This window comes from Carassius carassius, chromosome 38 (genome assembly GCF_963082965.1).
Source record: "Carassius carassius chromosome 38, fCarCar2.1, whole genome shotgun sequence".
NCBI classification, from domain to species: Eukaryota; Metazoa; Chordata; class Actinopteri; order Cypriniformes; family Cyprinidae; genus Carassius; species Carassius carassius.
In genome coordinates this window covers 24140350-24164761 of record NC_081792.1, presented here as the reverse complement: position 1 = coordinate 24164761, position 24412 = coordinate 24140350, and the positions used below count along the sequence as shown (strand labels likewise).

The following is a 24412-nucleotide window of genomic DNA, read 5'->3' as shown; positions in this document are numbered from 1 at the left end:
CTCCTCTATTCTGACACTTTTATTATTATTAATATTATTGTTATTATTTACTTATTTTAAATAATGAAGTTAGCATGATACACTGTTTGTAATCTCTCTTTTTTTAAATGACTAATAATTATTTTAATGATACCCTGTTTGGAATTTATTTATTTAAGTGTCTATGTATTTATTTATTTATTTTCATGATACCCTGGTTTGTTATTACTTTGTTTTGTTTTATTTTATTTTATTTTATTTTTTTGATGTTATTTTTTTTTTTTTATGTAAATACATTTTATAACATTATTATGTTTAGTTTAGTCAAAATGAGACCAGGAATGTGTATAAAGCTACACATAACTGCATATATTCTTGTGAAAATAGAAAAGAACTGAGCATCCTCTGATCTGCTATAGCTGGCTTTTTCAGGTTGTGAAATAGACCATTTGTCAACATGAACATGAAGCAAACAAAGTAAATCATTCCATATCCAAGAGAGGCCATTATTTTGCCAAGCAATATTGTTCCCGGGTGAACATCTTTTTTGTTGGTCTTGAGACAAGGCTGCATTCAAATAAACGGTCCTAACCCTCTCCAATCCCAAACCTAACAATAAATCACCGCTAAAATCAGAGGGAAATTAATGACTAAAATAACGCTGTTTAAGTTTCAACCTCAACCTCAATTTTGCAGTATTTTTTTGCACTTTTAGGCCACAAGCTATATGCTGCTGAGTCACCTGTTACAATTATTAAACATTAACTGTTTTCTTGTTGCAAAGTCCTCAAACTATACCACAGAGGAAAGCCCCCAAACATCTAAACTGCTTTTTGATGGGTAATGCAAAGACTTCCCCCAGATTTTTCTATTGTAGCTGACTATCACCTGCGTTTACTTGGTTTGCACTCCTACAAACCACCAGCACATCAAAGAGATGGAACACCCCTTTCAGCAACCCCACTTAAACGGCAATTCTTTCATCATTTTCAAGTTGTGCTGAGAAGTTATTTCAAAGAATGTCGGTAATTAAACAGTTGCTGATCCCCATTGATTTCCATAGTATGGACAAAAAATACTATGGAAGTCAATGGGGACCAGCAACTGCTTGGTTATCGGCATTCTTCAGAGTAACTTACATTGTTTTCAAGAGAAGAAAGCAACTCATACAGGCTTGAGCATGAATAATTGATGACAGAATTTACATTTTTGGGTGATTACTATCTGTAATAAAAAGTCGCTTGATCGTTAACAGAATACTTTGATATTAAAGGGATACTCCACCCCAAAATGAAAATTTTGTCATTAATCACTTAACCCCATGTCTTTCCAAACCCATAAAAGCTTTGTTCGTCTTCGGAGAAAACAATCTAAGATAACCACTGATAGCAGATGGACTATTCTGATGATGACTTTCATACTTTTCTGGACCTTGACAGTGTTATTTACTGGGGAGTCTATGGGACAGTCTCAAGCCTCCTGGTTTTCATCCATAATATCTTAAATTGTGTTCCAAAGATGAACGAAGCTTTTACGGGATTATTATTATTATTATGTACTTATTTTTTATGAATGAAGTTCACATAATACACTGTTTGTAATCACTCTTTTGATGTGATTAAAATGATTAATGGTTAATGGTTATTTTACTGATACCCTGGTTGGAATTTATTTATAAAGATTGAAAAGACTGAACGGGTGCCGTGTTGAATCCTACAAAACACACACTGACCAAGTGGAAATAAAAAAAATAAGCCCTTGGAGAGGGACATTTCCATAAAATCTCCCAATCTAAGTGTGCTGATTGGAGTGTGTCTTGTGATTCTTTCTGTTTTCCTGTTATTATTCCATTTCCTGTCTGTAAGTAGAAGGATTAAAATAGCTGTACTGAAATGTATTGCTCTCTGGGGGAACCATTTGTGTAGAAAACATTTAAGAGGGGAGCCTCTTTTTTAGTGCAGGCCCCTAGTGTTAACATTTGATGAGCTCTTTGAGACGATGCTACTGACTCAAGAAAAGGTGGGCATGACATGAAAGACAAACTCTGTGACTGCGTACGTATGGATGACACCCACACGAAGAGCAGCATGATAACAATGGTTTGCACACTCGCCTGTTTTCGAAATGACAGTATTGTTTGGTGCCCTCAGTGGTGAGCATACCTATGACAGATGGAAAAATATCTCTATCTCTCCTTGAGATGAGATTGTGGGTGGAAATTTGTTGCTTCTCACCCATTTCTCTGTGTAAAAACAACACTTCCCCCTATATATTATAATATATAAATATATAATATTTATATAAAAATATTTAAAGGAATTAAAAATCCTGTTGTATATAGTCTTCATAAATAAAAAGGGACTGAACTTTTGTTGTAATGTGTTGTTGTAGTGGTTTCTAAGATGTTTGATTATTTTGTTGTACCAAACAAGTTAGACATTTTGATGTATTTGTCTTTGAATTTATTTGTTATTATGTATTTTTTGTAAAGTCCTGTTCAGTGTAGACAAAAACAAATGGACTTTATAAATAAATACGTATGTTTTGTATTTTATTATTGTTGTTGATTCTTTCATGTTCTTGTAATGATTTCTAAGATGTTTAATTATTTTGTTTTATCAAACAAATAGGACCTTTTGACATTACCTTTTGTTAACTAATCTATGACAGTTTGCTTGCAAAAAACAATAAATGGGATCAAAATAAAACAATATGATTGTAATGTGAACAATTGTCATTGATGTGTTACATATTTAAGGCATGTGCATTATGTACCAATTGGGGACATTGGGGAATCCTGTGTTTGTGTGTGAGAGTGAGCGACTGTTCTTTTCTTAGACAGGTGTAACAGGAGACTAACCAGTGTGACTGCATGGTTTTAGACAACAGCATGCATTATTTAAATTCATATTGCTTTCAATGGCCATACCAAACCTCGTTTCAGCAGAACAACTAAAGTGATGCAATGCAACAACAACAACAATTTTTTTTAATTAAGACTAGCACTTACCACAATTCCCTTGTGGAGGCAGATATCAAGATTTTAACATTTGCCTCTCGCTATTTATTTAGTTAATCAACACTGTGAGGTATTCCAATAATGCACTTTCTTTCATTTAATTTCTTGCATGAGCCATTAAATCAGGCACTTTTCTATTGGTGTGCCAGAGACAAAGTTCACTTCAAGAGGATTTTACATTAATGAAAACTGGGGGACTTAAAACATTTTTGTTTTCACTATGCCTGTTAAATTGAAGGATCACATATTGAAAAGGTGCACTTTTTTGCACATATTGAAACATTTTTGCACATACAAAACCTGCTTAATGTATTTCAAACAACTGCTAGATTGCCTTTTGATAACTGGAAGAACCAAATCATTCTTATTCATCTTTGAATTAAGCTAATATTATAAATGCTTTCATGACCTACATCGTTTTTGAAGTATGTTAGTCTATATCCATTAATGCATCTGCGATTAAATGTACATTTTGCTAATTATATGCAATTAATAAGCTCCATAAATGAAGCACCAGCATAAAAGCTAAAATACATTCAAAAAATTAGGTAATAGGCTTTTCCCATTGCTGCATATGGGCCAGTTATATCATATACAGACTCATTTTAGCATATCCATTTATTGTTCTGCCCTATGCAGTGTTACATATGCACATGGAAGCTTTTGATGGTGAATCCCATGGAGGTGGGAAAATGAGAGCAAAGGATGATTGGAATTACTTTGATGCTCTAACTGCTGGAAAAGTCTTCAGATCTGATACTGTAGCATATATATTATCATGTCTAATAATAAGTAAGTAGGTTTATTTCTCAACTTCACAAATAGCTACTTTTCCCTGATTAAATTCAGTTACAGTTCATTGGTCTAATAATGAGTTTAGCATGTTATGAAATTATTGATTTATAGATTCTGCCTGGTAACTGTGCCTTCTCTTCTCCGCCATAATTTTTCACTTGTTTACAATAGATCAGTAAGGAGGCCATAGAACAAGTACAGTAATAAAGAGCTGCTAGTTTATGCCACTACTGCTGTAGGAAGTGACAGCTCAGCCAGCATTATTAACACTCCCATCAACACTCTCACCGCAGGGAATGTGCAGCTCCCCTCAAGTGGCAATGGAAAATGTGCCAGCTATTGTGAGATTCCGAAGGGAATGTAATATGGTGTCTGTGTGCTTCTGAAAGCACACTTGATAGCAAGACAGGTAAATGTGACGGCTTAAGGGAAGTTCAAGCTAAGGGATGTTCAAGTTGTCTAGCTGTTGAAAATTATTTTTGAATATCAAATAATTTGAAGCTGTTAAACCCTGTTTGAGCAAAGTCAGTAAGGTTTAGTCTAATGTGATATAACATTAGAATTTTGGGGTAGAAGAAAATCCTCTCTGGGTCAAAATGAACAAAACGCAACACACGGTTATTAGGCTATTACCGTGACCTACATATCTACTTGGTTTTTAGCTAACTTTGCAGAGAATGTTCGACATTGATGTACATTTGACATTTTTATTGGTGTTCACGGAAACAAACCACATTGCTTAAAAAATAATGCATGTTGTTTACACATCATGTATTTCATATATACACCTCAGTACATCAGGAAAATTGTCTCTTTTGCACAGCAAAGATAAAACATATGTCTGTAAGAACATGTATAGGAAAACAATATTATGCACATAAATAATAACACAATACTTGTCTGAATTCCACCACAGTGCAAAAAAAAAAGAAAAAAAAAGTTACAAAGGAAAGGAAAGTAGTTTTGTAACTCATTGTTCAGTTAGTTTAGACACCACAGAAAGAAAGAAAGAAAGAAAGAAAGAAAGAAAGAAAGAAAGAAAGAAAGAAAGAAAGATTTCAGGACTGCGGTTTTTCTCAGTAAAATAAAAATATAGAAAGAAGAACATTTCCTTGACGGAAACTTATTAGGTAAACAAGATCATTCCTAAAATCTCTTACACCATAGAGAGGTTAAGCAGAGACTTTAAGCGTCTTATTGAGCAGAGCACCTCTGGTGCTTCAATCCAGACCCCTAAAGAGGGATTATTGTGCGAGTGTCTGTTAAATCCACAAACACCTTCATGGCTTGTGTCTCAATACCTGAGTTGACTACCTAGACAGCATTTTGGGGCACTCCGAGTCTTTGAAATTCCAAAGTGTTTTGTCTCGGTTACCATCCATTGGGTTATTTTTTTTTATTATTTTTTTTTTATTTTACATTTAAACAACTCTTTCAATCTGTAAAATTTTTGAAAAAGTGCAGATTATAACTTTGGCATCACTTTGATTTTACTTAAGGCAGCAATCAAATTCCAATTTTTTTTTCTTAAAGTGTGCATTAGTTTGGCCCAAACATGTCTAGGTAGGCAGCTCACATCCCGTGAATTCAAGCACCCAAACGCTCTTCATCATCATCTTTACCATGAAGCATCGCATGTCATTGCTCACTAGATTGTCTTTAGATCTTCGAGGACGATCAGCTGACTTCTTGTATTTTCCCATCCACAATGCCATTGGGAAGAGAAATAGTCTCTTGGTTGCCATCTATGGAGGACTCGCTGCCCGTGCTTTCTCCGGACAGCAGGCGAGTCACCCTCAAATCGGCTTTTAGCGTCTGCACGTCGTTCCCTATACTCATCGAGCCCAAGTCATTGATAATCTGGCACAGTTCTTGTTTGCCGTCGGCCACACAGTCGCTGTCGTTGTCCAGAATATCCTCGCACTCAAAGTGCATGGCTTTCTCCTCCTCCTCCTCCCCGATCAGGTCCTCCGTGATGGCGCCTAGCTTGGGTGCGCTCCTGCTGCGCTCCACCGGGGGTTTGTAGTAACACTGTCCGTTTAGCAGCTTCCTCAAGGGCACCAGGGGAATCGTTTGCTCCCCGACCAACTGCTGTTGCTGGTGCCTGGCATCGTCCCTTCTTTTGAGTCTTTTAAACTCGGCCAGTGCTGTCGCGGAGGTCTGGTAGAGGAGCAGCGCCATGGCCTTCGCCTTCTCCGGTTTGGACACCAGCACGGCGTGACAGCGCAGCATCACCGCCTTGTGCTTCATCTCGTGCCGGTAGATCCAGGCGAAGATCTTGGGGAGCCGCGGGTCTGCGACACAGTAGGTGATCCTGTGCAATAAATACAGATGTCCTGGTCTCTTCGCCTTCTCGTCGACGTGGACCATGCGGATGCCCTGCGAGCTAATGGTCAACTTCATCTTGGTCCCGTTCTTGCCCATCTCGCTCTTGCCCCAGATCTTACTAACGGCCACGTCCGTGCATCCGTCCCCCTTGGACTGGATGGTGGTGGCGTTCCCCAGGTATAAGACCGTATACGTAGGGTCCTCGCTGGTGATTTTCACCTTTTTCCTCTTGGATTTGAACATGCTCCCGACTCTGTTGAGTGCGTTTTCTGGGCAGGATTTGGCGAAGGAGGTGAGCGCGGAGTAGTTGAGGCTCACGGCATAGCCCTTCTGCTTGGACTGCTGCTTGTCTTCCTCAATCAGCTCGAACTTGCTCTTCTTCCAGGACAACATAATGGTCGAGTTGAGGAAAATGAAGATGCTGAGTGTACTCTAGTAATTATATTACGCCTAAATTCTACCTTGAGACAGGCTTTAGTCATCTGTCAGCTTGCTTTAAGACATTTTCAAAGTTGCAGAATACTTCATAGACGTGAGCGGAGGAGTATCGCATCTGACGCAACATTCAGTGCACCGCTAAATAACACTCTGTACAGTACGTAGCGCGAAGCAGCTTGTTATATACCGGAATGAACCACCGCAGCCTCACGGAGGGGTCGACAGAGTGAGGACGATACCAAACCGGGTTTAATGGTGTCTGGGGCTGGGATGTTTCGCCCAGCTATTTCCATATATTTATGTATTAAGGATATTTATCTTAAGTGTTTCAAATCGGCTTATTTGTTGTCGTTTCTGTGCAAACTTATGCGAATGTCAAAGAGTAAAGACATGATTAAATTTTGTCTACTTTGGGGACAATAAAATGTCCAAATATATTTAATGATTTCGATGTGAAACTTTCTTTTAATTTCTATAATGTTATAATATAATAAAACTAATAATACAGAATATAATATAAATAAATATATTAATACAATGCAATTTATTATTACAACATATGCCACAATAACAGACATCCCAAGTCTCCCGGAAGTTCCAGGAGTCTCCCGCATATTGAAAGCGGCTCCCTGAGACCCGCAAATTAGTTAAAATCTCCCGGAATCTATACCGAGCGAGCAAAAGCGCACATGCGAAACAGATACTGTGTTTCAAACCGTGTAGCGCACGCACGGCAGAGAGGGAGAGGGAGTGAGAGACCTTGCGTGTGTGTGTGCTAATGTACGTGTGTGCGAAGCGCATGTAAGACAGAGAGCATCCTGATTGGCCTGTTTCTGCAGATCAACCAATCAATTGTCAGTGTGGGCGGGCTTTTACCTCTTCTCCCGAGTCCCGAACAAAATTAATCAGTTATGTCTATCTAGAAACAGGAGTACCATGGCAGAGGGAGAGTGCCACAAAACAAAAAAAAGTATAAGACACATTTTACGGCAGACTACACGAAAGTGTACCCCTGTCTTATAGGTGTCAAACATAATGACAGTCTTGCTTGCTTGGGTTATATGATTGCAAAAGGCATGTTGAGGTGAGTTGACAAGTTTCATTTCATCTGCATATTATTCAGGCTAGTTGCCAAGGCTACATGAAAACAACTCCTTAGACCTGTTTAAAGTTGCAATGGAAAATAAATAAATGCAGTTTACATAAATTGTATAAGCAGATTATATAAATAGTAAAAGTAATCTACATCTTTAAACATAATTAACGAATAATTACATAGGCCTATAACTTATAGAAATAATATTTTATGCTTTTATAACTTTTAGGGACCACAACATGTTAGGGAGGCTAAGTGCAGGGAAGGCTGCTCCAATAGATCTCAGTTCTCCCATTCAGATAGGCAAAGTCTCACTGAGAAAGGTGACTACAGCTGAGATCTATTTCCTGCCTTTTTTTGGGGGGGAATGACTCCCTGAAATGACTTTTTGCAGGTGGGGATGTCTGCAATAATGACATTTTAAAGTATGCGACGTATATAATAATAGCAGTAGTAGTAGTATAATTAGTATTAGTGTTTAAGTATTGGTTATATATTAAAAGCATTAAATGTAACTTTTATTATTATTATTATCATCATTATTAATGTTTAATTATTAATTATTTCAATGATCTAATTTAGTATAATTATCGCCCCTCTCCCACCCTAAATTAGAGAGGGTCGCTGTGATTTTGCCAAGTAAGACATGTTCCTGGTTCAACATTACTGTTCAAAAATATAGACTAAACCCAATTCCTACCGCTAAACCTAACCCTACCCATAATGTATTCCTAAAATCAGTGTGAAATGATTAATAAGCGTTGGAACGTTGTTCCAAGATCAACACGATTGCTGCTCCGGGAACATGTTGTACATGGTGAAGTCACGCTCACCACGACGAAGGAGGCATGGATGGAGCAAGAAGGGTTTGGGCGAATCAGACGCTTGTTATGTGATGCTCTCTACTGGTGGCATGTCAACAATGCAAGGGAAATATTTCTATTTTTTTTCTTCAGTGGCTACAAGCAGTTTGCAAACGACTCTACATCCGGAACTATTCAAAGCGCAGCCTTTGTTTCCCCTCGGACATATTTTAGTGAGATAGTGATCAGCCTCTTTAACATGTAAAACATACGCGCTCTACTTAAATCATCGAACGTGGAAGCACATCATTTATATTCAGGATCTAAACACATTGGGTGTCTGAAGAAGAGGGTCCTCTCATGGACCATTCCATAAGACTTCCTTTCTCTGCCATAACAAACATGTCACATGGGTGAAGTTTTATCTAGGGAAAAAGGCATATGATATGTGTATCATAGAACAAAGTGCAGCAACAAACATTTATGTATTAGGAAGAAAAAACATTATTTATTTATTTTTCAGTCCATCATCAACACAATGTCAGTAAAGCCGAAACGTGGACTACAAATTATCTTAAAATGAAAATTTTTTTCTTTATGCAAGAGGGAAACAGTTCAGTATCTGGTTGAATCTGGTTGTGTTCTAATCTTTTAGCTTCACACCAGTGAGCTGAATGATGGATATGATTGGGGTCGACTCAACCTGCAGTCTGTTACAGAGCAGAGCTCTCTGGACGACTTTCTGGCCACAGCTGAACTTGCTGGAACTGAATTTGTTGCAGGTAGGTGTTGACTTTATCTCTGGATAATTTGTACGTTTACTTCTAGGAATCTGGGTTATTATTGTTGACTAAAAACCATTATAATAATTATTATTATTTTGTATTAACTGAAATTAATCTGAAATGGATTAAAATGTAGTACAATAAATATTAGAATGGTATTATTAAAAAAAAAAAGTTAAACTAAGCAAAAAAATTAGAAATGTTGCCTCAGCAGCTATCTGAAATAAGGTTAAGTTGAAGCACTAAAATTATTGGAAATAAATAAAAGCTAAAACTGAAATATATCAAAAAAAGTAAAGATTTATAAAAATTACAAAGCGCATAACAAAATGGAAAAACATTTTCTAAAATTAAAATAAAAACGGAAAAAAATATATATAAGAGCTATAATATTATAATAATAATAGTAAAATAACACTGTTTGGAACAGAATAATAAATGTGGTGAGGTTTTGCAGAGAAGCTGAATATAAAGTTCAGCTGAATATAAAGTTAAGCTGAGGCGAGGGCCGGCTTGCTTTCTGCTGAGGAGTCCACACGGCTAAAGAAACACCACGAGGACAACAAACAGTTGTTACGAATTCCCCAAAGGTGAGTTGTTGTGCATTTAAATGTGATTTCTTTAAACCTGTTTTAAAATTCCATTGATCTGTTGTAGATGCACAGTCATGCAGCAGCTCATGTATTCAGCGTTGTGTTCTGTCACTGCAGGCCTCCTTGGGACGAGAGCACAAGCCCCGAGGTCCTGCAGCAAAACGAGAGGGACAGTTTCCTTACGTGGAGAAGAGAGCTGGCTCGGTGAATGTTTGATAAATTTAGTCCAATGACAATCAAATCCAATTCTCCAACAGGATAAGTGTTTGTGAACAAATGCACTTTTTATAATAGGTTGGAAGAGGAACAGAAGTTGATTCTTACCCCTTTTGAGAGGAATCTTGATTACTGGAGGCAGCTCTGGAGAATTATTGAGAAGAGGTGAGCTTTTGTTTGCATTTTTTCATACAGTGGACATTTAATTTGTGCTTTTCACTATCTAAGAAGGTAATATATGGATCTACAGTGATGCACTGAAAGTCATTTTAGTTGTTGATAGTAGGATTGAATTTGGGGTTCGTAAGCTTCAGGTAATATAACAAAAAATATAAAACACAAATGTTTTTTGTTGTTGTTGTTTTTTAACCTTGTATTTATAGAAGAAAGACAAATATTAAGCAGGACAACTGTTTCTACATTGATTATAATAATTCTGATAAAAAGAAATGTTTCTTGAGCACCAAAGCATCATATTAGAATGATTTCTGAAGGATCACGTGACACTGAAGACTGAAGTAATGATGCTGAAAATTCAGCTTTGCATCACAGGAATAAATACATTTTTTATATATATTAAAATAAAAACAATTATTTTAAATTGTAATAATATTTCACAATGTTACTGTTTTTATTGTATGTATGTATAAAAAAACATTTCTAGGTTTCCATTAACATCAAAAAAGTTTAAATGACACAAATACTTTGTTTTGAATCGATCCGTTATTTTCAAAAGCATTATTTTTTTTTAAGCGAACTGTGAACTTTTCCATGTTTGGTGGTTGAGGGAGAAGATGAGCTGAAGGACCAAGAGGATCAGTGATCCAGATAAGGAAGCAACCTCCAAAAATGTCACAGATCTCCGTTTGGAGCATAGCACTTCAAAAAATGAAGAGAAAGATGATAGTGTGCAGGATGAAGAAGAGGAAACTGAAGAAGCAAGAGTCTGTGTTGATGAGACTGAATGGCAGACAAGCTCTGAGGAATCCACAGCGGTTTCATCTTTCTACAACTCAAGCCGTTTGCTATGCCAAAATGAGCTGCTGTGCGTTCTGGGCCGACATGTAAAGATGGACAAATCACAGTTGGATTGGTGATTTTAAATGAAATTTTATACCTTACACCAAGCATTGTCACTGTCCTTCAGAACTCATGTTCATATTTAAACTCTAAATTCGCTTTAAGGTGGGATATCCCAACGTTGGAAAAAGCTCTACCATCAACACCATCCTGAGGAATAAGAAAGTCTCAGTTTCAGCTACACCTGGACACACAAAGCATTTTCAGGTGAGTATTTTTCTATCTAATTAACAAACAATCCATAATAGAGTTATTGAAAATGATTTCTTCACATTTTTGCCCTTAAATCACTCTTAGGGACAACCTACATCTTCCCTATACATTATATAGCTGTATACAAATAGCTGTCAAGCTATCAGAATCAAGCAACTAGCAGTTTAGCAGTCTATGAGCATGTCATAATTAAAAGGTCTGCATTAATTGTATTTTCATTGGGTGTTGGTGTGTCACATGTTTCAGACTCTGTTTGTTGACCCCGGTCTCTGCCTGTGTGATTGTCCCGGACTAGTCATGCCTTCCTTTGTGTCCACCAAAGCCGTGATGATTTGCAGCGGGATCCTACCCATCGATCAGATGAGCGATCACTTTCCATCCATCTCTTTGATAACCTTTTTAAACAACAAGGATAATAAGAAACCACATTTTTAACACACTACCATTCGAGTTTGGGGTTGGTTTTTGAAAGAAGTCTCTTATGCTCACCAAGACTGCAATTATTTGATCAAAACTACAGTTTCTAATTTGAAGTGAGTAACAGTTTGCTGCTTAATATCTTTGTGTGAACCATGATCATTTTTTTTTAAGATTCTTTAATGAATATGGGAAAAAAGAACAGCATTTATTTGTAATCTAAATCTTTTGTAACATTATAAATGTCTCTATTGTTCTTGCTCAGTAAAAGTATTAATTTCTTTAACAAGATCTTATTCATCCAAAACTTTTAAATAGCAATGTATATTATTAGACCTACCCCCGGTTTCACAGACAAGGCTTAAGCCTAGTCCTAGACTAAAATGCAAGTCTGAGTTGTTTCAAATGAAAGAAACTTGTACTGATTGATCTTAAAATGTATCAGTGCCTTTGTTTTGTCTCAAGATGCACACCAGTAATGTTTTTTTCTAAGGCATGTTTATAAAAATTACTTAAATGTCCTAATTGAACTATGGCCTAATCCTGGTTTAGGCTAAGCCCTGTCTATGAAACCAGGCCATAGTGTCCTAAATTATCTGACAAAGTGGCAGAGTTTGAATAGCAAAATGTTGTCCTTAACCTAAATACGTATGTCAGACTATCCCTCGAACTGTGCTAGAGGGGACCTACGGTATCAACATCATCAGGCCGAGGGAGGACGAGGACCCCGATCGACCCTCGACTCACAAGGAGCTGCTCATGGCTTATGGATGTCAGTTTTCTTTGCACAATGTACACATTAAGGCATTTCACCCCATTCTTGACCAACCCTGCTACAATAAACCAATCATAATGTATTCTCTGCTACAGATATGAGAGGCTTCATGACAGCACATGGCCAGCCAGACCAATCAAGATCAGCCTGTTATATTTTGAAAGACTATGTCACCGTAAGTGCCTTTCCGTGCATTTTATAGTTAATAAATTTTATAGTTTTATAGATAATCATTGAGAATGAGAGATGCTAACCTGTTCCTAACTGATTTTCTACAGGGTAAACTCCTTTACTGCCACCCTCCACCTCACATCAACCCTCAAGACTTTCAGCCTCAGCATGCCAGGTTTGCCAGGAGGAGTAGAGGATTCGAAAAGATGGCTAGCCATGCTGACTAACCAGAAAAAGTCAGACGCATAGAGAACACAGTGGACAGACATTTCTTTCATCAAGTGAGATTCATTCCTTGAATGGGTTTGAGGCAGTGCCTGCCTGTTCATTACATGGCTACTGAAAATGAAATAATAGATTTTTTGTTTTTAAGTTTAAACCACTCACAATGCTCATAATCTCTATTTTTCATAGGAAAATGTGCAAGCGCTGACCAAGGGTGTTTAGATGTTGAAACACGGAAGTGGTCTTGTTTGGCCTTTAAACGCAAACACAGAACAACAGACTGGGAAACCTTGGAAAAAAACATGGTAATCGGAACAAGAAGGAGAAAGTGAGAAGACTCAACAAACATCTGGATGCATAATCCATATTCTAAAATGTTTGGATTGGATACACTCTTTATTCCAAAGAACGTAATTTCACCATAGCTCATACATGAATGTGATTGATTAGTGCTGCTGGAAATTCCTCATTGTTTAAAATATCACTCATAATAACAAACATGGGTTCCCACGGGTCCTTGAAATTCTTGAAAGTTTGTGAATCTGAAATTCACTTCACTTTGTGAATCTGAAATCGGCTTTTGTTTTTTACAGTCCCCAGTCCATTTTGTATTGGAGAACTGCGTTGAATTTTCCTGTTTGATTTCTTTTGAATTCTGTTTGAAATTTAAGCTGCGTTTATGATCAATATGTGTGTACAGTATATAGTGATTGTAAAAAAAATATTTTAGGTATGTAAATGACATTTTCAGTTTTTAATATTTGGGATATGGTCATTGCACTACTTTGGGCACTACTTTAACCACCAACCAACCACACCCCTGCCCCCCTCCCCTCCCCCCACCAACACCCACTGTCCTCTTTTTGGAAAACTAAAATAGGGTCACCCTACATGATGTTCATGCATGCACAAAACTACTAGGATGGTACCTCAATGATGCACAGACACTGCCGAAAATATTCTTCAGTTTTATGCAAAACAAAAATACAACAAATACAATCAGATCAAATCAGATCATAGGTCCAAAAATGTATGCAAAAAAGAGAAGCTTTTTTGCATAGTTGTGTTTGACACATGAAAACTGTATCAATGTATCTTACAAGAAAACACGATGTAACCTCGCTCTCACTTGAAATGTGTCCCCACATAATGTAGAAAGTCCTTGAAAGGTCCTTGAATTTAAAGTTAATCAAAGTGTGGGAACCCTGAACAAACCATCACTCTGTTTTTTATCAGTGTATGGGATGAAGAGATTAATGAACACAGGCAAACACTAATAAAAGAAGCCCTCTGTAAATGTCATTGAATGTAATTTTATTCTTTACTAAAATTATGGATAACATGTAGTAGAATATATGGATGTCTAACAAAGCTGACAATGATCAAATACGTTTAGTGACAGTTTCTAATTTGTATCTAATTTGTCTCAAATTTAACATTAATACTACATTTTTTCTTCAAGCTATAATACTATTTAAATATAAGATTGTGTGGAAATGTATGGTAGTTTTAACCAAAGGTTTGTAAATTACCTTTTTAAAGAAAAATAAAATAAGTTTTCATCTAGAATGGAACATGTGTATTTTTGATGCTGAGATTGGAGATTAACTGTTGCAAGTTTTTTACTTCTTTCAATCACATATTTGGAAATATTCTATGCAGTTTGTCAGTGACAAAAGGTTATAATAAACTACATGCATTTTGCACACACACACTTGTTTTAGTTTATAATAGAATAGATTTGCGAGTGCAGAACTGCCAGTCAAACCCCTCCCTCAGAAAATCTCTAGAACCACCCTCAAAAGTCCCAATTTTTAACAAAAAGCCGCTAAATATGAAAACAAAGTAAATACAGGTAAATATACTTATAAATAGTAGCTAAATTTGGTGTCAAAATCCCCAAATTGGCAACACTGAGGACTGGCTAGAGACCGCGTTCTATCCATAGCCTTACAGCCAATCATCTGGATGGACGTCAGCGTACGTAATTAATATGTATGAGATAAGCCTGTGGGCGTTACCTAAAAGGTACAGGTGATTGACGGGTGGTTCACTGCATTCATACAGCTGGCAGCTAACTGATAGAAGTTAGAAACAAACAATTTGTTTTCTCAGTGTTTCATCTCCCTCAATGGATGACAGTTAAGTGAAACATATGGATAAAATGACAATCTTCTACAATGTCTACCGATGGAGCCCAGAGTTTGTTAAAGGCTTTCTTTCGACATATGAAGAACATACTTGCATCTCAGCTGCTCTTTACGTTTTGTCTGCTTTGATGTTACTGGTTTCCTGTTCACTGTGAGTGTGGTGTGACTAAAATTAGTCGAAGTTTGTAAATGGATAAGCTCTTCATTTGTCGCTATCTCTCAGTCTTCTTTATCACAGATGCAAAACCCGAAGCAAGAGTTGGGGTGATGAAGCAGTCTGCGCTTTGTATTGTTTCGTGGGGAACCTGTGCAGCGCAGTGGGCGCCTTACTTTCCAAACAGTTTGATTTTCAGGTGAGAAATCAGTTCAAACAAAAAAAGAACAAAAGCACAATTTTTAAAATTCCAACAAATTCTTTAACAATAATAGATAAACTATAAACGATTCCATTCTTACCCACAAAACTGTCCATGCCAATACATTAAATGAAAGTCACATGTTCTGTCCATCTACTGCAGATTTCTATGGCTTCATATATGGCAGTTTTGGATGTTGTCCATTTCCTGTCAATATCTCTCTCCATTTTTTTATGGTACAAGTCAAAAATGGGTAAGGATTTGATTAAAATAAATAATAATAATTAAATGAACATCACAGTAATGGAACTGAATATTATAACATCTTAGAATATTAAACCGTAACAAATTATAATGTGTGAACATTTGATACCACAGTCTTTAACTTCCATAGAAACACACAAAATTATATATCTCACTCATTGATATAATTGTGCTGTCATTCATCTATCACAATAAATGACTTATCAATCATGTTCTTAAGGAAAGAAAATGAGAATGGTGTCCAGGAGGAGGAGGCAGAATTTTCTAGTTGTGTCTCTGCTGTTTGTAATGGGTGGCAACATCTACTTGGGTTTGCCTATCCATTTAAGTCCAGTAAAGGTATCTCCAACCATGAGGAGACCACTGGGAATGTTCCTCGATGTAAGTAAACTCATTGTCAAAAGAGACCGGAGTATATAGAGCCATGCCATATCTGATACTGTATGTAAATTTATAGGTCTGTCTTAAGCAAGTGTTACTTTGCTCGTTTTTTTTGGGAACAGGACCATACTGAGAACCTTGGTTACATGCTGGGTCTTCTGTCCTTCGCAATCAGCTGGACTGCTAAGCTTCCCTTCATCCTGAAAGCTGTAAGTAGCATTTGTGAGCACTTTTGCAATGTAAATAATTATTCTGAGCTCTTCATTCCAACACATTACTGTGTCCTTTTGTTTGGCTTAAAGAGATAATTCACATAAAAAGGAAAATTTGCTGAAAATGTTCTCCAAGCCATACAAGATGTAGATGAGTTTGCTTCTTCATCATAACAGATTTGGAGAAATTTAGCATTACATAAGTTAATCACCAGTGGATCCTCTTCAGTAAATGGGTGCCGTCAGAACGAGAGTCCAAACAGCTGATAAAACTGTCCCAATGTGTCTTTTCTGTCTTTTGCAGTATAGAGGAGAGCAGAATTCTGCTGTGCAGGTGTGCGCTAGAGTTCTGTGTTCTGTAGCTGGAACTCTGTATGCATCTGCCATTCTTCTCTATGACACACAGCTAAGATCTTTGGTCAAAGCAATGCCATGGATACTTTCTGCTATCAGCTGTGCAGTTCTGGATCTTTTTGTATCCTTTGACACAGACTATAAATGACTAAGTTTGAAAATACTGCATTTAATGTACCAGTGTTCTCAGTCCGCTCTTTAACTTTGATGTTCAGATTGTGGTCCTCATTTGTTACAGATCCAACCATAAACGCCCTTCTGTCCGGTCTTTAGACTCTGATACTGAATCTTTACTAGGTGACTCTTCTGTCACGGGTCAGCTGTGTAACAACAATGTTGAATGCTACAAGAAGAAGCACCTGTCAGCAAGAGGCATTTCTCCCAAAGGGACTGACATGGGACTATACATGGATGTCAACATACAGCCAATGAGGAAGGTTTGCACTTTTAATTTTTTTGTTTATGTTTTACTGAGCAGTCCATAAGTTATAATAATACTAATTCAAATCAAAAGTCATGGTATATTTGACTGGTGCCTCTTCCAGGTTTGTCTCAAGGAGGTGACCATCTCACGGGACGGCTCATCAGAGAGTCTTCCTCTAAAGAGGACTGTCAGGGTGGTACGGGTTGATGAACCGTGTTCTTCTGGTACCTCGACTGATTCATCCTCTGTCGCCTCTGAACTAGAGGTTAGAACACCATTCGTTTTCGTTTCAGAGCTTTGACACGACTCGAAATGAAATGACCCGACCTGTACTGTCTGAGAATCTGAGACCTACACGCATGATTTCATATAGCTGAATTTATGCACAAAACAAGTTATAAGTAAAATGAAAATAGTAGATACAAATAAATGAAAAAGAAATAAAATAGGTTTATATATTTATAAAAATTATATTTATAAAAGTTATGTATTTTATTTTATTTTAACTTAATCTATGTATCTTTTTGTATATTCTTAAATAATATGTAAAATTATTAACCTAACACAAACTAATACATGGAAAAAAAAAAGAAGTGCCGGTACTGTTTTGAACTTGCTGTTTGAATTTGCTTACTGGACCCTCTGACTTTCCAGGAGTTTACTGGTTTAAAAAGATATGCTTCTTTTCATTTATAAAGTATTTATAGGTTTTCAAAGGCCGCTGTGAATAAATCTAGATTCAAATTCAAAGAGACATGGTAGTCTGTTCATGACCTGATGTTTTATTCACACAGTCATTGGCAGTGACATACATTTTGTATTTTGCAAAGTTTGCTGCTTCAGTATTTGTAGATAATTTTCCCACATGTTTCTATGGTATATTAAAAAAACAATAAGCATATCATAAGTTTTAAAGGCTTTTATTGGCAAAAAAATTGTCAATATTTGCAGTGTTACCTTTTTCTTCATAATCTTTGCAATTCGCTCTGGCATTCTGGATATTAGCTTCTTGGCCAAATCCTGACTGATGGCAATCCATTCTTGTCTTATTAATTCTCGGAGTTGATCACAATTTGTGGGCTTCTGCTTGTCCACTCGCCTTTTGAGGACGGACCACAGGTTCTCTATGGGATTGAGATCCAGGGAATTGCCTGGCAACGGATCCAAAATTTCAGTGTAATTATGTTCGAGCCACTTCTTTATTACTCTTGCTTTGTGATATGGTGCTCCATCATGCTGGAAAATGCACAGACCATCACCAGATTGCTCATGGATCAGTGGAAGAAGACGCTCTTGCAGGATTTTTTGAAACCATTCATTATTCATGGTAGTGTTTTGGGGCAGAATTATGAGAGAGCCCGCTCCCTTGGTTTTAAAGCAACCCGACACATGGATGGTCTCAGGATGCTTCACAATTTCCTTGCATGTGAGGCCATTTTGATGCAAATCGATGATGGCTGTACGTGTTTCTTTGAAGGTAACCATTGCTAACAAGAACACAATGATTGGAAGTGTTTGTTTCCTCCTCTTATAATCCATCTGATCTTGCAATCTAATTAGTATGATAGTGATTTCACCTGACTAATACTCATTCCCTCGTTCACATGTGCTGCTGATATGTTTAGTTAATTAAAGGGTTACTCTACCCCAAAATAAAAATTTTGTCATCTTTCCCCCGTGTCGTTCCAAACCCGTAAATGCTTTGTTCGTCTTCGGAACACAATTTAAGATTTTGGATGAAAACCGGGAGGCTTTTGACTGTCCCATAGACTGCCAAGTAAATAACAGTGTCAAGGTCCAGAAAAGTATGAAAGACATCGTCAGAATAGTCCATAGTTCATCTGCCATCAGTTTTTGAACCGTAACGTTATTAAGCGACAATTTTTTTTTATTGTACGTGAATAAAACAAAAATAACAACTTTATTCAACAATTTGTCTACTCTGTGTCTCTCCACATCACCATAGCGCCATTTTGGAGAATATGAGCTTTTTTTGGCCAATTATAACTTAAAATGCATCTGATCACTCTACACCATAAACTAAAACAATGAACACCACAACAGCCTAAACGGCAAAACATAACACAAAACCCCAAATTTATGTCACTGCCAAAATGTTTGGCCATGATTCTATACAGAAAGAGGCAATGTGAACACTGAGCGCTCAACACTCTTCTGCAGTGTATGTTTCATTCATATTCGAAGACGGAGGGTGTTCTCGTGCAGAAAGTCCAAAATGGACTAATAGAAGTAACAACATATGACAGTACCAGAAAATCCTAAAAATGTACAAAGGCAACCAGTTATGCTTGTTTCAGCTGAATATAAAAACATTTGCACTTATGAAACGTGAAGACAATAAACACGATTTCGACAATAAAGTTTGTGTGTTTTTCAAGTTATCTCCATGTAATAAATTATATGAATAATGCAGTGCTAGTTGACATTGCATTTATGACAGTATAGAATCTATTATGCCTTATTTTGTGATTTAACAAATGGAGGGGGGTTTGAGCATCAAATGTTTTAACTGGTGGCTGCAGTACTGCTTTCTGAGGGTAGATGGTAGCATAGATTTAAAGAGGAAAGGTGACTTGAAACAAATCACGTGTCTTGACAGTGTTTCAAAAGGATTTATCTACAGTATTCATTTAACATACTGCTTGCACACTTATCTGAAAGAAAATTGACTTTAATCTGTTCGCTCAATATAACTTAACATAAATTGTACATGTAGGTATTGCTGAAAATGTTGTTGTATTGCAGTCTAGTCCTTTCTTGGCTCTCTAAAAGTGGCTTTTGAGAATGCCAAGTGATTGAGGATGTCATTTAATCTAAAACAAAGGCAAATCGCCCTGGATGAAAACAATTGAACTTTGTTTTATTCACTAAACAGGAAAAAGCTAAGCTTGTGAACCTCCTGAGCCACAGTTTGTGATAAAGGACCGCTCAGAGTTCAGACCATGACATCTTTCTTAATGTCAAGCTCAGTCTTCCAGTCACAAATGTATGATTTCTGATAGCTGTTACTGTAGGGAAATAGTTCAGTTTCTGAGTGACTAGCATCAGTGAACAGGTGGAATTGTTAAATAAGTAAGATAATTTGTTATATAAAGACTCATAACTAGCTGTGAGAGTTGAACAAAATAAACATCTTTTGGGCTATTAACTATGACCAATTGAAATGGGAGATTCTTGCAATTTCATTCCATTGTCATCTACTGTAAGCAGTTGTGAAGGAGAAAGCTGGGTTTGGTGTTCCCGAAGTTCTTGTTGTTGCTTAATTGTTCTGCCGTTAAAGATCTGTATTAGAGGAACAGGGCAGGACCTTTCTGCATCGGAAGTGGTACAAAAGGAGATTTGGCCCTCTGCTATTTTAAGAGCGGGTCTGTCACCCTCCCGATGGAACAGTGGACAGGCCGAGGGGGTTTCTTAACCCTGTTCTTTGAGGAGGGGTTGTTTGTGTTTGTGCCTAAGTGTAACTAAACATTTCTGTACTTAAGCCTTAAAGGAGTGGTTTAGCCCAAAATAAAGTTTTACTTGCCCACAATTCATCATGTTTACAGCTTCATCTCGTTCTGTGTAACACAAAAGCAGAATATTTTCCCATATATTTACTTATCTATAAAATATCATTTTCATTATTATTATTTGTAACTACTTTAACAATTATTTGTTAAATTTACTTATTAAAGGCATTTTATTAAATAAATGATTAATTATATGTATTAAATGATTTTAATTTTTATGAAATTATTCATTAAATGTTTTTTTTATTTAATAAACTTATTCAAGGAATTTTATTTATAAAATGTATAAGTTAAAATTAGCATTTTATTAAATGATTTCATTAAATGTATTCATTAAATGAGCTTTATTATTACTAGTTTTGTTTTTTAATTATATTTTTAAATATGTACTTTTTTTTTGCATGAAACTTTGTATCATTATTAAAGTCCGATGTTATTCTTATGTTGTTCTTATATTTATTAATTCCTATCGTTCATATTCTTACTGTACACTTTTTTTTCTGTGATTTATGAAGTGGGACTTTGAAGAAGCAAAAACGCGGTGGATCCCGGTAGAGGAAGCTCCTGAAGAACTGCAGAAAGCAGAGGCGTTCCCTCTCCAGGAGTGGCCAGCAGGTTCGATCTCAAAGTCAACCGGCAGAACTGGCTCTCATGTCTGCTTCTGTAACCGAGCACAGCTAACGGAAAAGCCGGCGTCCACATAATCCGACAGCTAAACCCGATGCCACTCGGGTGAATGATCTCGCATTAACATGATTTGAGTGTATTTGAAGTTTAATAAAGCAATGCAAAACTATATGTCATGTGTAAAGATATTTATGTCATTGATATCAACAACATGCTTTTTTATGGAACTTGGATTGTCAAGCACAGTTTTGAGTTAACCTGCAAAGGAGGTGTTGTGACAGTTTTTCCTCATACAGTACAGTACCTCAGCACCTATTGTTACCAACTTTAGAAGGCCGATCTACTCTTGTATCTTTCCCTCATGGCGACTAAGGCTCCCGGCACTTCCCTGTCATTCACGTTGATGACTTTTTCCATTGTCGTCCCCTTTCCTCTCCAGAGCCATGCTGCTGATAAATGTGATGGCTCTGAAAACCTTATCAGACTTATCGTTTTCATAGACGATACAGAACACTGACAAATGAAGGGAGGTGTCACATTAACTGCCCTAATAAAAACAATATCACCCTTTTGCATGCTCGCTATGTCGGGAGGTCACTTCCTTTATTTTGATAGTTAGCCAGACTGGACACAGCCCAGTGTCCCGAGATAAGGTGTAGACCAGACGGAGAGTGTTTTCAGTATCTTCGATGGTATCCAGACTTGGCCTGCCTTGACTTGTGACTTTGCCTCCCACGCTCTTTGTATCTCAGTCAGTCAGGTTTAACAGATGGAAATAAGACTCCCTCAAAGCATGATAACAAGACAATGTGTTGATTAGAGTATGTCAAGAACATGATGACATTTCTTGTGCTGGTGGCTTTGTGTTGGGGATGTGAATAATTTTTTGGCCCACGCAGAATCTACAGAGCTAGAATTTATTCATTCACAAAGTTCTACACTTTCTGTGTCTTATGCATATAGGTATATTTAGTATTACATGTTTTGACTAGGTGTAGACATGGCTTATGTGTGTTCAGGCTGATTTATTTATTTTATATTATCATTATTTATTTGATTATTAATTTCACTGATAATTTGGCTTGTTTTAGTTTGTATTAAACAAATACAAAAAATGTAAAATCTTAATTATACTTTTTTTTAAATGATAGATTACTCTATTTTAATTATAATCTTTTACCATGTTTTCCATTCTTCAGATAAATGCTGAAAAATATGCAGATTGTACCTGCTAATGTAAGATATTAAAGAGATAGTTCATCCCAAAATATAAATTGTCATTATTTACTGAGCCTCATGTCATTCCAAACCTGTATATCTTTATGGAACACAAAAGAAAATGTCGTCTTGTTGTTGTTGTTGTTTTCTTTTTTTTTTTTCATTTATTGAAAGTCAATGGGGTTCAACGTTGTTTTGCCTTTATCCCAGGGCCAGTCCTAGTATTTAGTTATTTGATAAACACCAAAGTGATTAAAAATAATCTGAACTGCTGTTTGAAAACATGTAAATACTGTTGAACTACCTTTGATCTCTGTGACAAACAAGCACGTATCAGAACTTATGCTTTCATTGTGTTGAGGGGTAACCATGGTAACAGCAGTATTTCTGCTGCTCCTAAAGCGCCACCTGCAGTCAGAGAGTGAACTACATTTTTATTCAGAACTTCTGCTGTTCTGATTTTTGCAGAACTTTTACCCAACAAATGCCTAGTCTTGTAAAACATCGATAGAAAATAAGCTACTGTGCACTCTAAAAAGCTAGACCATTATATATAATAAGATATCTACAATTATTCACGCATTTTGAAGTGCCCACTTTAACAATAGCCTTCATGTTCATTACTGTTGTTTCATTCACTACCCGTCTTCAAAGCGCTTGCACCACGATGCAGCAACCGCTATTTCAACAATATACTTTTAAACTTGCTCACCCTTATCTTGAATACTTTTCTCTTTTTCCACTTCTCTGCAGTCTGCACCAGTTTTATAGTGCTGCCTCTAAATTTTTAAACATTAACACACTTTATCACTTTATCAAACTTTATCAAAGTTATTATACCAAGCATTACTGTCTGAACACTGACATGGAGCCCCCTGGTGGTCACGGGTCCCTTTGCAACCACTTATATCGCTTATTAGTTTGGGCTGGAACTGCTTTAAAGGTGCCATGTGCAAAAATTGAGGTAAAAATATAAAAAAAATGACCTACACGCATCAAAAGAATGAGAAGAAATAAGGGCGATGATGTCATTAAAAAAATGTCAAGTTATAGTGCTGCAGAGATATCAACCTTATTTAGCATTAGCATTACTAGCCCCGGCCCGACAGGTGTCGTAATACCAGTTTCGGCCATGGGAGGCGGTATGCGGGCAACATAACCACCAGCCAACCTGCAATACACGAATAACTCGCACGGCTTGTGGGCGTACTTATACCTGATGTCAATCGTGTGGAAAGTACAGCCCACTACGTTACTTCATTTCAGTTCAGGGAAGAGAGCGGAATGATGACTGAAGCCCTTGGCAAGAGACCACCACCCGCTACAGGGAAACAACCGCGCTCGGAATCACAAATCAAATCCGATAAGAAAAGGAGCCGAACCAGAGTAAACATCAGCACTGCTTTCCATCGCTGGAGACAACTGATGGACCTAAAAGAAATGAGGTTCAACACCGAACTTGCAACATTTCTTTTGGATTGGTAAGTTAGATGCTGTTAGTATTTCGCTAGAAGTTTGCTTTATATGTTTGTGTATTTTTTTTTGGGAAGTTATAACATAGAAATTTATCGAAGGCTGTTCGATAAACGTGCTAATGTTAGCGAAGGCTAACCGTAGCTGCGTTTGATAATTACCTAACGTTAGCTATAACTTACCAATTTTTTTATATCATAACTAACCTGCTCTGTCTAACTTAGTCTGTTGGTCTCCGTGTCCTCTTTGCTTTGTGGTTTTTCTGTACGTGAGAAAATTGATGTGTGGCGTGAAAGCGTGTGAAAAGAGTCTCATGCGTGTGAAAAGAGTGTGTCTCACGGTGAATGCTTGAGAGTTTGCAGCTCTGGTTACGTTGGTTGGCGATAGCTTGGTCAACATCAGCTGTCTGATGTTGACCAATGATGTTGACAGAATGCTGTCTGTCAAATTAATTTAATTCAAATAATGTGTATATACAACTCAATGTAAT

At 36.9% G+C, this 24412-nt stretch overlaps 2 protein-coding genes and 1 pseudogene across 2 annotated transcripts; 2 read left to right on the top strand and 1 right to left on the bottom strand.

The window, feature by feature from the left end:
- Positions 1 to 5383: 5383 nt before the first annotated feature.
- Positions 5384 to 6724, bottom strand: LOC132119601 (protein FAM43A-like). Its single transcript, XM_059529709.1, has one exon. It carries the CDS (start codon positions 6512 to 6514, stop codon positions 5471 to 5473), a length of 1044 nt encoding a protein of 347 aa, XP_059385692.1. The 5' UTR covers positions 6515 to 6724; the 3' UTR covers positions 5384 to 5470.
- A 2017-nt stretch (positions 6725 to 8741) lies between these two features.
- LOC132119205 (large subunit GTPase 1 homolog) lies at positions 8742 to 12935 on the top strand (annotated as a pseudogene).
- Positions 12936 to 14961: 2026 nt separating this feature from the next.
- On the top strand, positions 14962 to 21402 carry LOC132119600 (transmembrane protein 44-like). The gene is made up of 9 exons (XM_059529708.1): positions 14962 to 15234; positions 15307 to 15436; positions 15602 to 15692; positions 15924 to 16084; positions 16207 to 16293; positions 16601 to 16771; positions 16866 to 17087; positions 17196 to 17339; positions 21120 to 21402. Exons 1-9 carry the CDS (start codon positions 15089 to 15091, stop codon positions 21306 to 21308), a joined length of 1341 nt encoding a protein of 446 aa, XP_059385691.1. The 5' UTR covers positions 14962 to 15088; the 3' UTR covers positions 21309 to 21402.
- Positions 21403 to 24412: the final 3010 nt, after the last annotated feature.

Excerpts from the sequence above, each read along its gene's own strand:
- LOC132119601 (XM_059529709.1), bottom strand. The coding sequence starts at position 6,514 with ATGTTGTCCTGGAAGAAGAGCAAGTTCGAGCTGATTGAGGAAGACAAG.
- LOC132119600 (XM_059529708.1), top strand. The coding sequence starts at position 15,089 with ATGGATAAAATGACAATCTTCTACAATGTCTACCGATGGAGCCCAGAG. Across the intron at positions 15,235-15,306 it reads TTACTGGTTTCCTGTTCACT|TCTTCTTTATCACAGATGCA; the intron begins GTGAGTGTGGTG and ends GCTATCTCTCAG. Across the intron at positions 17,088-17,195 it reads ACATACAGCCAATGAGGAAG|GTTTGTCTCAAGGAGGTGAC; the intron begins GTTTGCACTTTT and ends TGCCTCTTCCAG.